This window comes from Anolis sagrei, chromosome 3, assembly GCF_037176765.1.
Source record: "Anolis sagrei isolate rAnoSag1 chromosome 3, rAnoSag1.mat, whole genome shotgun sequence".
NCBI lineage: Eukaryota > Metazoa > Chordata > Lepidosauria > Squamata > Dactyloidae > Anolis > Anolis sagrei.
The window spans coordinates 218,384,095-218,400,986 of NC_090023.1; the positions used below are offsets into that span (position 1 = coordinate 218,384,095).

General features: G+C 41.7%; 1 protein-coding gene across 4 annotated transcripts in view; it reads right to left on the reverse strand.

The window, feature by feature from the left end:
* Positions 1-5,831: 5,831 nt before the first annotated feature.
* The window catches only part of HPS1 (HPS1 biogenesis of lysosomal organelles complex 3 subunit 1), a 39,540-nt gene continuing 28,479 nt past the window's right edge, over positions 5,832-16,892 (reverse strand). For 3 of the 4 annotated variants that reach the window (XM_067465876.1, XM_067465874.1, XM_067465873.1), the window contains 5 exons: positions 8,294-8,313; positions 7,957-8,050; positions 7,792-7,865; positions 7,496-7,586; positions 5,869-5,954 (listed from right to left, as the gene is read on the reverse strand). In XM_067465876.1, the coding sequence (XP_067321977.1) occupies positions 7,516-7,586; positions 7,792-7,865; positions 7,957-8,050; positions 8,294-8,313 (259 nt within the window). In that variant the 3' untranslated portion in view covers positions 5,869-5,954; positions 7,496-7,515. Of the gene's footprint in view, positions 5,955-7,495; positions 7,587-7,791; positions 7,866-7,956; positions 8,051-8,293; positions 8,314-16,892 lie in introns of all 4 variants that reach the window. The other variant, XM_067465875.1, reaches the window with a different exon arrangement.

The following is a 16,892-nucleotide window of genomic DNA, read 5'->3' on the forward strand; positions in this document are numbered from 1 at the left end:
CATGAGTAGCTAGGCCAGAGATAAGATTAGGCTGAGAGATTCCTCCACCCACATTCCTATGCATGTTTCCCAAAAGGGCTTTGTCTACACTCCTCCTGCTAGCCACTGTCTCCTCCCCCTTTAATGATGTAGCAATGGAACTCTGTGAGGGAACTCCCTCTTTAAGTTTTATTGCCCTGGGTTGACCATGCGATCTCCATTGTATCTTCTGCCTTTTCTTTCTTCCATTAAGGACACATTTTGCCTCTCTCTAGGCAAAATGTAGCTCCATTGATTTTTTTTTACTTTTTACCTCCTTTAGATGACAAGACTGAGTAAGCTAGTTAGCTCCAAGATCTTTTCTATCAAGAATATATATTTTTAACTTCAATACATATTTTTGAACCTAAAGTTCAGACTGCAACCCTGAGCCATCTAAGATATAGAAAGCTATCCTAGTTTGCCACACCTAAGTTTCTGCTGGTTATGAAGTTTACTTGGGAGACTCTGCTATATTTATGGTGGAATCAACCCAACTGAGGTTTATTTGAGCTCAGATTCCCCAATAGGATATAGGGAGAATTTGGTGTTTAATTTACAGATGGTTCTCAGTATCAATGGATTTTGCATCTACATTTGCATCAACTACCCAAAGATTGAAAATACTATAATGTAAATTTTTGATATTGGTATTTTATGTAAGGAACACTATTTGAGTACATCACTGTATAATAGGGGTTGACTATTGATTTGGGTATCAATGGAGAAGGGGGGAAGGAGGTGGTCAAGCCTAGAGTCAAACCCCAGTGTATACCAAGAGGCTTCTGTATTCGAAGAACATTATGTTTATTGTTTAAGATACTTTCTTTTTCTGAAGGAAAATACTCCAGTCTTTGCCTTGTTGCTGTCCAAACATGCCAGCGCCCTTTCTTTAGAAACCCTCTCAGGTTAAGGGAAAGTCTGCTGTACTAAAAAACAGCCCTATGTAACAAAAAATTTAAAAATCTGTTCTTGGTTTGAAAGTGTTATTTCCTGTTTAATTGTGCAGTACTAACTATGAAAGTAGTTGTTATACTTCAGAAACTTCATTTTTGTGGCTGCCAAAAACTATGTTGAATTGGTTGAGACTCTAGCAGATATTTATTGAGCCCCGGTGGTGCAATGGATGAAACCCTTGTGCCGGCAGGACTGAAGACTGACAGGTCAGAGATTCGAATCCAGGGAGAGCGTGGATGAGCTCCCTCTGTCAGCTCCAGCTCCCCATGTGGGGACATGAGATAAGCCTCCCACAAAGATGGTAAAACATCAAAAACATCTGGGCATCCCCTAGGCAATGTCCTTGCAGACAGCCACTTCTCTCACACAAGAAGCGACTTGCAGTTTCTCAGGTCGCTCCTTACACACACACACACACACACACCACACACCACACACACACACACAAAATCATTGAAAAACTGTAGCAAAATGTGCTGCAGGATATTTTAAAAACGTTTTTGCAGTTTAATAAACTTTCCCCATGTTTTTATCAGAGAACTAATAAGAAAACGACATTTGCAACCCAGGGACAAAAATTATGTTACATAGTGTAATGAGTTAAAATACTGTATACACAGTCATTTGTAACACATTACTTTTTAAATAATTGTGTTATCAATAGCATTACTGTTAAAAGCACCAAGTCGACTGATAATCCTGTTATTTTGGAACTTGTCATGGTAATTACATTTACTAGTAATTCTCAAAATATTGCTTTGGATCGCTAGTCATGTGAGAAAGTGTTGAGGAAGTGGTGGTAGCTAGTTTTGTTTTTATAATGCTTTTAAAAAACAATAATTAAGCATTAACTAAACGTAACATATGACTAATTAGCCACAGAGTTACTTTTTATTAAGAGTTCCAAGTAATGTTTAAAAGTTACTTGTAAAGTAAAACATTCCAAGTCTGGGTCCTCTGCACATTAAACTGTCTGTACTGAGGACTGAATCACTCACCTTCTCAGTGAAGATCTCAGCTCCGAGTTCAGTTGCAGCACGGGCCAAGGCCTGGGAAAGGGCTCCCATGCCACCAGTCACATAGCCCCAGGCTCCTTGCCGACCCTCTATCTGACCCATTACATGGTGCAGCAGCACATACCTAAAAGAGAGATTAAGGATTAGGCAAGAGAATACCATTAGCAAAGCTGGAAGTTCCCACAACACAAGGATATTTGCAGAAAATTCTGTTCACATGCAGCTGGGCTGGCCTGCCTCATCTTTATAAGACATAATTCATGATGGTATTTATTGCACTATTTAATAGCCCACAACTTTTGTCTGACAAGAGTTTCAAAACATTAAAAGCAACAAGAACAGCAACAAAACAAGAAATTCTTGTGCATGGTATAACACACTGAAAATTGCGGCTTCCATTTTCCAGTGTCCACATGTGGATCTATGCAGATAAGGATGAGGACAAACTTAAGGGGAAAGGTACAAGGGATGCTGAATTGGGTCGACAATTGTTTTAAACTACAACTCCAAACAGTGTTTCACCATTGGCAATGCTGGCTGAGCTTCTAGCAGTTGACATCAAAAAAATCTCCCAGTTCAAGGTTGCAAAATGGCAAAGATAACGGAAAGACCCTAACAGTGTCCTTACCCACTACCTGGTGTGTGGGGACTAGACATGGCACCAATCACAGCATCTGTTGCCAGTGTTGCTTTCAAGGGCTCCGACTCAAACCAGAAATCCAAGATCTGCAAGAAGAGACATAAAGAGCATGTTCTGTATGATATTGCCGAAGGAACTTACCAATTCGTTGCCCTCACCCACACATTTGAGAGCATCCTCCACCGTCAGTTTTGTTGGCATCTATGCACACACAGTTTGCAAAAAGATCATTTTGAGAAGAGATAGCCACCTTCTCTTTGGCCAATTAGTGCATGTTGCAGAAGAAGAAGACGACAGAAGACACTAGATACATTTAATGAGCTACACATTCCAGAGGAATAAAGCAATGGGATAGAAAATGATTTAAAGTCATGTTAGTTTATATGACCAATTGAAAGAAATTATGTGTGATTGACATTTCAGAGGGCGGCACAATATAGAAAGTCCTATAAAAACAATTTTTATTGTGTCATCTGTGTCTTTCTTTTTCTGTTACTTTTGCAGATTTAATTATGTCAAAATAAACTTTTTCTCTCTTGAAATAAAAAAATGCTTGGCCAATTTCCTGCTGGTTCTGATTGCCTGTCACCTTTTAAAGAGATTGGGAAATGCCACAATCACTGGCATAGCAGCACGGGAGTCCTACACAAATCGGATGGGTTTGCTAATTCAAGGAAAACAACAACAACAACAACAACAACAACAACAACAAGCTTTATTTATATCCTGCCCTCTCTCCCTGAAAAGACTCAGGGTGGCTTACAACAGAAGGAACACAATATAGTAATAGTAAACATACAATCTAATCAAACTTAAATCATACAATAATTTAAGCATAAAAACACCATAATGTTTACAAAACTGATCTTACAGTGGTTTCTACTATATGGCCAAAACAGGATGACAGGTCTATCCAAAGCCAGATATTGAAATAACAGAATCCATCTTCATAAGGCACTCACCTTGGAAATGGGGGCTGTGAGGACTTCATAATATTGGGGAAGATCTTTGCCCAGGGTAAAGCCTGTTGAGAAAAAAAAATGGTGTCAGGTGTGGTTCACTCAAACATCAAAAAGGGAGACATACTACTATTAATCATCTCACAATGAGCCCCCAATGGTGCAATGGGTTAAACCCTTGTGCCGGCAGGACTGAAGACTGAGAGGTCGTAGGTTCAAATATGGGTAGAGTGTGGGTGAGCTCCCTCTGTTAGCTCCAGCTCCTCATGCGGGGACATGAGAGAAGCCTCCCACAAGGATGGTAAAACATCAGAACATCCAGGCGTCCCCTGCGCTACGTCCTTGCAGATGGCCAATTTTCTCACATCACAAGAAACTTGCAATTTCTCAAGTTACTCCTGACATGAAAATTAAAAAAAAATGCTGTATAGGACTGAAACTCCAGGTCAATGTGGAAAGAGAGTTGAACCAACTGAACACTATCTCTCCTCTGTCTGGATCAGGAGTCCTCAAACTAAGGCCTGGGGGCCAGATATGACCCTCCAAGGTCATTTACCTGGCCCTTGCCTGGGTCAGCCTAAGTCTGAAACTACTTGAAAGCACAAAACAACAACAACAACAACATCAGCCAAAAGGAGGCCCACACTTCCCATTGAAATACTATTAAGTCTATATTTGTTAAAATTGTTCTTCATTTCAATTATTCATTTCAAACCCATGGACCTAAGGCTTCCCATGCCTGTCTTAGACAACAAACACTCATAAGTGTAAAGAATGGAACTCAGATGCAGAAGCTATGATATAATGCCTGCATAATTAAGCCAGAAGTTAAGTTACCCACAAATAATTCGAAAGATCGCTGGAGAAACACCTAAGTAAGTAAATAAAGAACAACACTCAGAAAACAGAAAACACTCAGAAAACAGGGAAATTCCAGACAGGAAACAATCAGGGCCAGCTAACACCTCCCAACAAAGGATTCCCCATAGGCAGGAAGCAGCCAGGCTTTGAAGCTGCAAGGCCACTCAAGGTGGCTAATTGCAACATTCACCCTGGCCTCAAACAGACGAGAGTTCTCTTTCTCACCCTGGACATTCCACAGACATATAAACCCCACTTGCCTAGTTTCCAACAGACTTCACAACCTCTGAGATGTGGACAAAACGTCAGAAGAGAATGCTTTTGAAACATGGCCATACAGCCTGGAAAACTTACAGCAAACCATCTAGGTAAGTAGTCATCTTGATTTAAAGCCAGCCAGAACAAAAGATATTTGCTTCCTTCTTACCTGCACGGATCAGGGGTCGTAGGCCTTGCAAAGCTTTGAGCCGTTGAAGCAAGGAGCCTTTGCTGAGCACAGCTAGGTCCACAGGAGAGGTATCAAGCAGAGGATCTATGGCTGACACCAACCGGCTCATGAAGGCCTCATATTTGGGAAAGGCCTGTAAAGGGAAAGGAATGAGGAAAACGGATGCATGCTGTTCTGCTTGTAGGCTTAACTTCAGACTTTTTGCCAAGTGCCATTTTGAAAAGTAGTAGTAGTAGTAGTAATGAATGGTCCCAGTGGTGTTCGGTACACTGGCTGCAGTGCCTAAAGGCCTTGGCCTGCACCTAAAAACAATTGGAGCTGACAAAATTACCATATGTCAGCTGCAAAAGGCCACCCTACTTGGATCTGCACTTATTATTCACATAGTCCTAGATACTTGGGAAATGTCCGACATGTGATCAAATACAAAAACCAGCATAGTGATTGTTTGCTGTGTGCTAATCTTGTTGTCTATCAAATATAATAATAATAGCAATAATACTTTATTTCTATCCCACTTCTCTTTCCGAGGGGACTCGAGGCAGCTCATAACATATAACAATAACAATAAACAATAAGCAAACTGAAACAATAAATAAAATGATCAAATAATTTAAATTAAAAACAAACAAACAATTATGTTAAAAGAGCATAAAACATAAGAGCGCGGACTACCGTGGCCTATATATATATATACAAAATTACCATATGTCAGCTGCAAAAAGGCCACCCTTCTTGGATCTGCACATATTATTCACACACACACACACATATATATATGCAATTCTTTCTTATAATAGGAAACTATTATCACAGACCGGCATCTACCACACTCTCTGGGAGCAGCACCCCTGGGCTCTGTTACTCCCCTGTTTACAATGACATTTTACCCACGATACCTGGGCATCCTTTGCAGAGAACTGAGCAATCTGTCTCTGAGTCTCAGCCATGTTGTTTCCCAGTAACAACGAACGGGGAGGTCTCCCACCTTGGCCATCTTCCAGCAACGGGGTGAAGGAATAAGGGTCACGAGGCAGCACTTGTAAACCATGTCTCTGCAAGACAGAAGACAACATGGTTGCTAAGCCTGACTATATGACACACATACACTAGCCAGGCCCTATCCCTCAGTCTTTGGATTTAAGGCAGAACCTTCTATGGACCTTGCGGAGATGATTTTGCTCACACTGGCCTTAGAATGACTCTTCTAATATTTTAAGAAGAAATAATCTGTTGGAAGAGACCTCGTGGGCCATCCAGTCCAACCTCCTGCCAAGAAGCAGGAAAATCACATTCAAAGCACTCCCAACAAATGGCCATCCAGCCTCTGCTTAAAAGCCCCCAAAGAAGGAGCCTCCAGCACACTCCAGGGCAGAGAGTTCCACTACTGAACACCTCTCACAGTCAGAAAGTTCTTCCTAATGTTCAGGTGGAATCTCCTTTCTTGTAGTTTGAACCATTGCTCCTAGTCTCCAGGGCAGCAGAAAACAAGCTTGCTCCATCCTCCCTATGACTTCCCCTCACATATTTATACATGGTCCTCATCATGTCTTCTCTCAGCCTTCTCTTCTTCAGGCTAAACATGCCCAGCTCTTTAAGCCGCTCTTCATAGGGCTTGTTCTTTTTAGTCACCCTCCTCTGGACACATTCCAGCTTGTCAACATCTCCCTTCAACTGCCGTGCCCAGAACTGGACACGGTATTCCAGGTGTAGTCTGAACAAGGCAGAATAGAGGGGTAGCATGACTTCCCTGGATCTAGACACTAGACCCTATTTATTTATTTACGACATTTCTACCCCGCCTTTCTCACCCTGGAGAGGATTCAAGGCGGCTTTACATACAGGCAACTATTTGATGCCTTAAAACACAGTATACACTTAAATAAGTATTAAAATAGAATTAAAAAGTACATTAAAAACAATTAAAACATTTAAAAACAATGCATTCAGAGGTACACACATAATCCATGAGCATAATCCTGGCCATTCCAATGGTCTGATCAGATCGGATTTTTGTTGTTGTGTGCTTTCAAGTAGTTTCCAATTTAGGTTGGCCCTGATTGAGGGCCGGGTAAATTATCTTGGAGGGCCGTATCCGGACCCTGGGCCTTAGTTTGGGGACCCCTGGTTTAGGGCTTTATAGGCTAAAGCCAGCACTTTGAATTGCGCTCAATAGCAGATTGGCAGCCAGTGGAGCTGACATAATAGGGGGGGTTGTATGTTCCCTGCATGCCGCTCCTATAAGCAATCTGGCTGCCACCCGTTGGACCATGTGTAGCTTCCAAACAGTCTTCAAAGGCAGCCCCATGTAGAGTGTGTTGTAGTAGTCTATTTGGGATGTAACCAGAGCATGGACTACTGTGGCCAAGTCTGATGGGAAAGTATTTATGCAGGCCAAAATCCCATTGGCTTTTTTAGCCAAGGGGTGCGGGGTGGGGAATCTCTGTCTGCATAATTCAGAATTTGATAAAGTCTGTCATCAGCCAATCAAGGTTGCAATCCTAAACATATACACCTGGGCCTAAGCTCCACTGGATATAAAGTATACATACATCGGTATGCCATTTATTTCCCCGCTCTCAACTAATAACCTCACCTTCATAAGCCTATGATCTGCTAGTCTGCTTCTTTTTGACAAATGGGATACTCATCAAAGCAGGTCACAGTGCCTGGCTTGAAGATGGTGGCTGTTAATAAGAAAAAAGGGGTCAGTCAAAAGAGACTGATTAACCTGGAAACTAAGCAAGTTGAAAAGCACGTAGGCAGAGAATCTGGCAAAGGCTTTAGAGGTGCCACCAAAAAAAAATATAACAGAATAAAATGGCTAGGCACCAGGTGGGATCCGCACAATTCCTACTGCTCTTTACTCATCCTTCAGCATATCGTTCATACCTTCAACTCCAGCTCTTTGTAAATCTGGGGTCTTAGGAGGCTGAGCAGGTAAGAAGCTCTGGAGAAATGGAAACCTGCAGGACAAGACGGATCAGGTGGGTCATAAAGGTAGAGAGCACACACTGGGTTGTGGGGTGGGAATCAAATGCAGATACAATCTCTTACCTGGGATGATCTCTTCTGTGACAGCAGCACCGCCCACAATGTGCCTTCTCTCCAACACTGCAGTCTTCAATCCCCCCTTTTGCAAGTAGGCAGCCTATAGATGTAGGGGAGGAATGAGCAAACTTGGACCCAACAGGTGTTTTGGACTGCAACTCCCACCATTTCTAACAGCCTCAGGCCCTTTCCTTTTCCCCCTCAGCCGCTTAAGCGTTATTATCGTGACACTCTGTACTGAGGATTGGAATCCCACCCCCCACTACAAGCTGTAGGGACATGAAACCATGAAGGATGAAACATCGAGTGTGTCACCTCTTCCTGGAACCCTCCATATACTCACAGCCACCAGTCCATTGTGTCCTGCAAAGAGACAGAGAAAGCATAAGAGGCTCTGCTTATGGACAAGTAATCTCCATTGGTGGACCTCGCTGCCATACAAATATCTAAATACAGTATGTTTGAGGTGACTCAACACCCTGTTTTTAAAATAAAAAATCAACAAATTGATGTTCCTACTGCCACATTACTCAGATATTTGTGTTGCACTTAATTAAAAGTATGGGCCCTTCGACACAGCCCTATATCCCAGAAAAATCCCACATTATCTAAGTGTGGACTCAGATAACCCAGTTCAAAGCAGATATTGTGGGATTTTCTGTCTTACTATTCTGTGATATAGGGCTGTGTGGAATAGTAGTAGTAGTAGTAGTAGCAGTAGTAATAATAATAATAATAATAATAATAATAATAATAATAATCTTTATTTATACCCCGTCACCATCTCCCCAAAGGGGACTCGGAGCAGCTTACATGAAGCCAAGCCCAGCGATTCATTACAACAACATAAAATATAAACAACAAAATAACATCACAATAAAATAAATAAACCAATCAAGTAAAATAAACAGTACAAAATAACATAATGGAAAATAAAACACAGTGGGCAGGCCAAATGCATGACATAAAATGATAAACCTCTGGATGAGATAGCAATGAAAAGGGTACATTTGTGGGAGGAGCTCGTAGGGGACTGAACAGTGGAATTAGACTTTCAATAAGATGGGGGAAAGTGCAAAGGTTTCCCCTGACATTAAGTCCAATCGTGTCCGACTCTGGGGGATGGTGCTCATCTCCATTTCTAAGCCAAAGAGCTGGTGTTGTCCACAGACACCTCCAAGGTCATGTGGCCAGCATGACTGCACGGAGCGCTGTTACCTTCCTGCTGAAGTGGTATCAATTGATCTAACCACATTTGCATGTTTTCAAACTTCTAGGTTGGCAAAAGCTGAGCCTAAGAGCAGGAGCTCACCCTGCTCCCTGGGTTCGAACTGCCGACCTTTCGGTCAGCAAGTTCAGCAGCTCAGTGGTTTAACCCACTGCACCACCAGGCACTTAATTAGTTATTCCCAAATTAAAAATGGGTAAAGCATTTTTTTTCCACAGTCCCCTCCCTCTCTCTCCTCTGTCTCTTGCTTAAAACCTATCTGCATGGTACAACATAAGGATTTGGACCACAAGTCCCTTGAACTGGAGCCCATCTACACCGACCTCTTAAGCCAGTTTGAAACCAGTATTAAAGAAAGTGGTTTTTCTGTGCAGATGACTGCACAGGAAATCCTGGAACCAGTTTGAGGCCTGTTGTGATTACAAAAACCAGAGAACTGATGTGTGTCAAGGGATTTCTTTCTCACAACAACATGTTTGTGGTCTAGGGGCCCTTCCACACAGCCCTATATCCCAGAATAATAGGGCAGAAAATCCTACATTATCTGAGTGTGGACTCAGATAACCCAGTTCAAAGCAGATATCGTGGGATTTTCTGCCTTAATATTCTGGGATATACGGCTGTGTGGAAGGTCCCTTAGAGCTACAGTTTGAAGTATGCTTCAAACTGCATTAAATAGTCAGTGTAGATGGTCAACAAATCTCTGAGTTGCCGCACTATTATTCCACCTTAACTGCAGTGACAGTATTCTTTAAAATACTGGGGTTTACAGTTTATTGAGACCCAGGCCCCTTCCACACAGCTGTATAACCCAGAATATCAAGGCAGATAACCGACAATATATGCTTTGAACTGAGTTATCTGAGTCCACACTGACATATATTCCAGTTCAAAGCAGAAAATTTGGAATATTATTCAGCTGTGTGGAAGGGGCCCCAGAAAATACTGTAACTTTTCAAACTGTGATATCCAATTTAGGCACCCTTTTACACTGCCAGATAATCCAAATTATTAATACAAATAATCCACATTATCTGCTTTGAACTGGATTATGTGAGTAAACATTGCCATATAATCCTGTTCAAAGCAGATAATCTGGATTGTATATGGCAGTGTAAAAGGGGCCCCAGTGTACCTATAAATTGTCCTGATCTTCCTCCTCCTCAAAGCTTGCATCTACATTGTAGCACGTTTAATGACACAAAGTGTTTAAATATATCCTTTAATTTGTAATACTCATATCTAAATGCATTTGTGTTGCTTTGATTTGATTGTGTCATATTTGTTTTAAACTATCTTAAATCCCTATATATTGGGAGAAAGATGACCTAAAAATGAAGTAGATTAAATAATAAAAAAAACAAATAACAGAATTCAAAGGCACGGTCATGTTAATCTGTAAAATCAATATGGCAAAGAATCTTGCAGCATTTTAGCGCAGGCCAGAGCAAACTTCGGAACTCCAGGTGTTTTGGACTCCAATTCCCACAATTCCTTACAGACTACTGGCTGGAGGGCCAAAGTCTAAAGCAGGCCAGGGCAAACTTTGACCCTCCAGGTGTTTTGAACTCCAACTCCCATAATTCCTAATAGCCTACTGACTGTCAGGAATTGGAACTCCCAGTGCAGCAGTTAAACTGCTGAGCTGCTAAACTTGTTGACTGAAAGGTTACAGGTTTGAATTGGGGGAGCAGCATGAGCTCCTGCTGTTAGCCCCAGCTTCTGCCAACCTAGCTGTTCAAAAACATGCAAATGTGAGTAGATCAATAGGTACCGCTCCGGCGGGAAGGTAACAGTGCTCCATGCAGTCATGCTTGCCACATGACCTTGGAGGTGTCTATGGACAATGCCGGCTCTTCGGCTTAAAAATGGAGATGTGAACCAACCCCCAGAGTTGGACACGACTGGACTTAATATCAGGGAAAAACCTTTACCTTGACCTGTTAGGAATTGTGGGAGTTGGAATTCCAAAACACCTGGAGGGCCAAAGTTTGCCCAGGCCTGCTTTAAAGATGAAATACAAAGTTGGCAGCATAAGCCTTTGCAGACTAATAAGGGCACATCTACATTGTAGAATCAGTGCAATGTGACCCCACTTTAACTGCAGTGACTTGTAGAACCATAGGACTTGTAGATCCATAACTGGTATGGGAAAACTTGCTTCCCTCCAGGCGTTTTGGACTTCAACTCCCACAGCCGATCTGATCCATAAGATCCATAAGGAAGGCGGTGCCTGTGCCAGCCTCCCTTCTTGGGGAAGCCTCGGAGACCCACCTGCCCCAATCACAATGGCGTCGTACTCCCGCTGCAGGGCGGCTTCAGCCCCCGAGTGGGACGCCCTACGGCAGCCCCAGAAGGGAAAGGGGGCTCCACCCGAGGCCCCCAACCTCCCGAGGCACCTGGCCGCCATCTGACGTTCAAAGTTTGCGCGTGGCTCCTTCCAATGCAGTCCCAGGGAGGCGGGTCTGTGTGGGGGGACGGGTTTGAGGCGGTCCCTGGGCCTCCCGAGGAAGGAAGGAAGGAAGGAATGGAGGGAGGGAGGGAGCACAGAGAGGAGCCAAGCAGAGTCCTTGCTTGCTCTTCGGAGAAGAGGAGGCGCACTTCTGATTCGCTGGCTCAGCACCTCCCCATTTATGTATTCATTCACGGCACGGGATTGCTGTAAATTGTAGATTTCTGGGGGTAGGTAGAATTCAAAACTATTGCTGGGTGGCATATCAGTATGCAAAGGAATCTTATTTTATAGCAAGCATGGGCAAACTTCGGGTCTCCAAGTGTTTTGGACTTCCAACTCCCACAATTCCTAATACCTGTTATTTGTTGTTGTTGTTGTTCATTCGTTCAGTCGTGTCCGACTCTTCGTGACTTCGTGAACCAGTCCACGCCAGAGCTCCCTGTCGGTCGTCACAACCCCCAGCTCATTCAAGTTCAAGCCAGTCACTTCAAGGATACCATCCATGCATCTTCCCCTTGGTCAGCCCCTCTTCCTTTTTTCCTTCCATTTTCCACAGCATCATTGTCTTCTCTAAGCTTTCCTTTCTTCTCATGATGTGGCCAAAGTACTTCATCTTTGCCCCTACTATTCTTCCCTCCAATGAGCAGTCAGGCTTTATTTCTTGAAGTATGGACTGGTTGGATCTTCTCGCTGTCCAAGGCACTCTCAGAACTTTCCTCCAGTTCTGAGAGTGCCTTGGACAGCGAGAAGATCCAACCAATTATTATTATTATTATTATTATTATTATTATTATGTTATTTGAAACATAACAAGATGAGTCCACAGCAGACACTCTGCTGGCTGTTGAACTGGATCACACGTCGGACACTTCCCAAATGTCTAGGACTGTGTGTTGTATCGGCGAATAATGCGCACAAATCCCAGTAAGGTGGCCTTCTGCAGCTGGCAGATGGTAATTTTGTCAGCGCCAATTGTGTTTAAGTGCAGGCCAAGGTCTTTAGGCACTGCACCCAGTGTGCCAATCACCACTGGGACCACCTTTACTGGCTTGTGCAGTCTTTGCAGTTCTATCTTTAAATCCTCATATCGTGTCAGCTTTTCCAGTTGTTACTCTGCAATCCTGCTGTCACTGGAGATTGCAACATCGATGATCCATACTTTGTTTTTTAACATGATTTTGAGGAGTATTGTGCCCCAAAACTCTTGTCTGTCTGAATCTGGAAGTCCCAGAGGAGTTTGGCGTGTTCATTCTCTGTAACTCTTTCCGGTTTCTAATCCCACCAGTTCTTTGTCGCAGACAGATGGTATTTGTGGCACAAGTTCCAATGAATCATCTGAGCAATGGTGTTGTGCCTCTGCTTGTAGTCTGTCTGCTCGATCTTCTTGCAGTAGCTGAGGATGTGATCTATTGTTTCTTCTTCTTCCTTGCAGAGTCTACATTTGGGATCTGTCGTCAACTTTTCAATTTTGGCTTTGATGGCATTGGTTCGAATAGCTTGTTCTTGGGCTGCCAGAATCAGGCCCTCCTTTGTCTCCTTTTTCAGAGTTCCATGTGAGCCACAGCCATGTTTTTTCTTTGTCAATTTGGGTCTCAATTTTTCCTAGGAACTGTCTATGGAGAGCCTTCTTTTGCCAGTTTTCACTTCTGCTCTGGATTGTGTTTTTACGGTATTCCCTCTTTGTCTTTTGCACTTTAAGCAGTTTACTACTATTGTTGGTTCTTGACTGCCTTTCACATAATCTGCCAGTGCATGTTTCTCTTCTTCTATCGTATGTTTCACTTGCAGAAGCCCTCTGCCTCCTGATTTCCTGGACAGGTAAAGTCTGTCGACATCATTATGTGGGTGTAATGCATAGTGGATTGTCATCAGTTTTCTTGTTTTTCTATCCAGATCATCCAGCTCTGCTTGTATCCAGTTCACAATCCCACCACTTATTATTTATTTATTTATTTATTTATCATGTCATCAGCAACCATACCATTATTATTATTAACAGTATTTATATTCCACCCTTCTCATCAGTATTTATATTCTGCCCTTCTAACTGGACATGGCGGCTCTTCAGCAGATTACTGCAGCTGTCATCCTTTCCAGCTGGAACAGAAATAAATACTTCAATGGCTTCTGCTTCAACTTGGTGAGATTTATTCTGGAATATTGGCTTCTCTTTTCTCCCCAGGCTCAACCCACAGTGGCTTGGATCTCACTATCAACAGCCATTCTAAATTGCTTGACAACAATATGAAGCAAAACCATGTTTAAGATCACAGACATGAGTACTGCTGTGCTAATGGTGCTTCATGGGCCAGGTTTTATCTGGAATCAACTTTGCAGTCTATTTTCTCTGTGAAGGATCTTAGAAATCTGTGAAAGACTAACTTGGTGTTCACTGAGCTGGTAAATCTCTGTCTGGACTGAGGGAGGTTCAAACATTCACAGAGGTCTGTTCTTCAAGAGAGGTTCAAACATTCACAGAAAAGGGTAAGCATGAAAAATATGCCAGGCAGAAGGTAATCTAGGCGAGTCTGCACTGCATACATTTAGGTACTGCTCCCACATGCACAACATGAAAAAAAATGATCTTACATTGCAACTATGCATATTGATTGTTGTGTACCTTGGTTTGAGGTTGGACTTCAACCAGGATTCAATTTCCCACTTGTCCATGGAAATCCACTGGGAGACCTTGGATGAGTCACACAATCTTAGCCCCTAAGTCCTCCAAAACAAACATTTCCTACAGTCTTCTAAAGGCATACACCTATTCCTACTGAAGTCTCAACTGAACGTCTAATGGCTTCTACCTTTCTAAAATGGAGTCTGAGTCTTGAAAAAGCCCAGTTCACATGGTCTGCAAAGAGTTACAGTAAAATTGCACACCAATATACATATATAGTACAGTAAGCAATTATATGCATAACAAATAACTAGTGTAGGCTTGAGAAGGTTGCTATTTCCAACAGCCTCAAAAGTGTGTCACCCACATGAAACATTTGGATACATCTATTCTTTAAATCCTCCCCTATTTGCGTTACAAAATAACATCACACAAAGGAGCCTGTGTGAGTTGAATGAATTATTGATTGATTTTTTATTCTCAATCATATTTGGATATTTCTGTATATTGACTTTATGGGTTTTTTTAGGTTTTGGTATATTTTGTTCTATGACACCATTTGATCTTGGGGAAGTGGCATACAAATATTAAAAATTGTAGTAATATTATTTAATATTCAATGAAACTGATGTGATACTTTTAGGCAACCACAAGAAATATTAAATATTGGCTGAGAGATCTAGGCTCAAGCATGCTCTTAGGGGTTTTCACTCAAGCATTCAAAGAATAATTAACCTCTACTATTTACTTTTACTATTTAGGGCTGTGGTGGCGCAGTGGTTTAAACTGCTAAGTTGCAGAACTTGCTGATCAGAAGTTCAGCTAATGCATGGATGTGGTAAGCACCTAATGTTAGCCCTAGCTTCTGCCAACCCAGTAGTTTGAAAAATGCAAATATGAGTAGATCAATAGGTACCGCTTCGGTGGGAATGTAACGGCACTCTATACAGTCATGTTTGCCACTGACCTTGGAAGCGTCTATGGACAATACCGGCTTTTTGGTTTAGAAATGGAGATGAGCACCACCCTCCAGAGTCGGACACAACTAGACTTAATGTCAAGGGGAAACCTTTACCTACTATTTACTGGTGTAATTATATCCTCCACCAGGCTGATAAATTCACTGTCTCTCTGAGTGCAGTTACACAACGGTTTTTGGACCATTTCACTATCTTCCCCTTTTCCAATTGTCTCTCTCACATTGAAGAATATTTCTTAACTTTACATTTTAATGAAAATATACGCAAATGCCTCTCTTTTTCTATGTATGAAATAAATAGTTAGCCAGAGAACAGAAGAAAAAAACCCAGAAAGGCTGCTTAACATTCCCATTACATTGTTCTCTTCTTTTCAGCATAAAGCACAATATTCAATATAGGAGCACAGTTAGATTATTTCCTATCACCCACAGAAAGCAAACCATTCCATTTTTCAATTTATTATATTTTGGCTCTAGTCTGCTTAAAATAAGCTAGAACAATATATGTATGGCAAATCCCTCCCCCAATTTTATCATTTTATCTTTCAGCCCAATCTATCCAGGTGGATAGATTGGGCTGAAAGGTAAAAAATTAAACCAATCAGCTAGTGAGCATCATGAATGATTCCCTTTCCACACAGCTGAATAAAATCCCATATTTTCTGCTTTGAACTGGGATATATAGCAAAGTGGACTCAGATAACCCAGTTCAAAGCAGATATTGTGGGATTTTCTGCCTTGATATTCTGGGATATAGGGCTGTGTGGAAGGGCTCTGGGTGACACGTATATTCCAAACTCATCACATTTCCCTGAAGTATTTGCTAGTTTCCTATCTCCTAGTCATTTTAATTCTAGGTGTTACCAGAGTAATTCCCCGTGTCTTTCATTTACAAAAAAAAAAAAGGTAACCTACCACAACTGTTAGTAGGGTTAGCAACATGTTATGTCCTGAAAGGTTCTTACAAAACTTGTTATTCCCAAATATTTATTGAATTCAAGTGCTTCCAAACAAGGCATAATGGAATTTTAGGAAAGTGGGTTAAGCTGGTATGGTTTTCCATTTATAACACTATGTAATATGGTTTTTATTTCTGGGTTATAAATGCCATTTCCTAATTGGTTCTATAATAAAAACATGGAAAACTTTTTCCCCACATATTTTCATTAAGAAAAATTACAAATTTTTGGATTTCAGATAATAATAAAAATAATAATAATAATAATAATAATAATAAATTATTTGTAACCTGCCACGATCTCCCTGAAGGGACTTGGTGATCGGTACACTGGGTGCAGTACCTAAAGACCTTGGCCTGCACTTAAACACAATCGGCGCTTTCAAAATTATCATCTGTCAGCTGCAAAAGGCCACCTTACTGGGATCTGCACGTATTATTCACCAATACATCACATAATCCTAGACACTTGGGAAGTGTCTGATGTGTGATACAATGCAATAGCCAGCATAGTGATCTTGTTTGCTGTGTACCAATCTTCTTGTGTTTCAAACAATAATAACAATAGTAAATTTATTTGTAACCCACCACAATCTCCCCGAAGGGACTTGAGGTGGCTTACAAGCACTCTGAAGTGCCACACATAAAATAAAAAATACACAGAACTGAAAACAATAAAAACATGAAATTATAATCACCTAC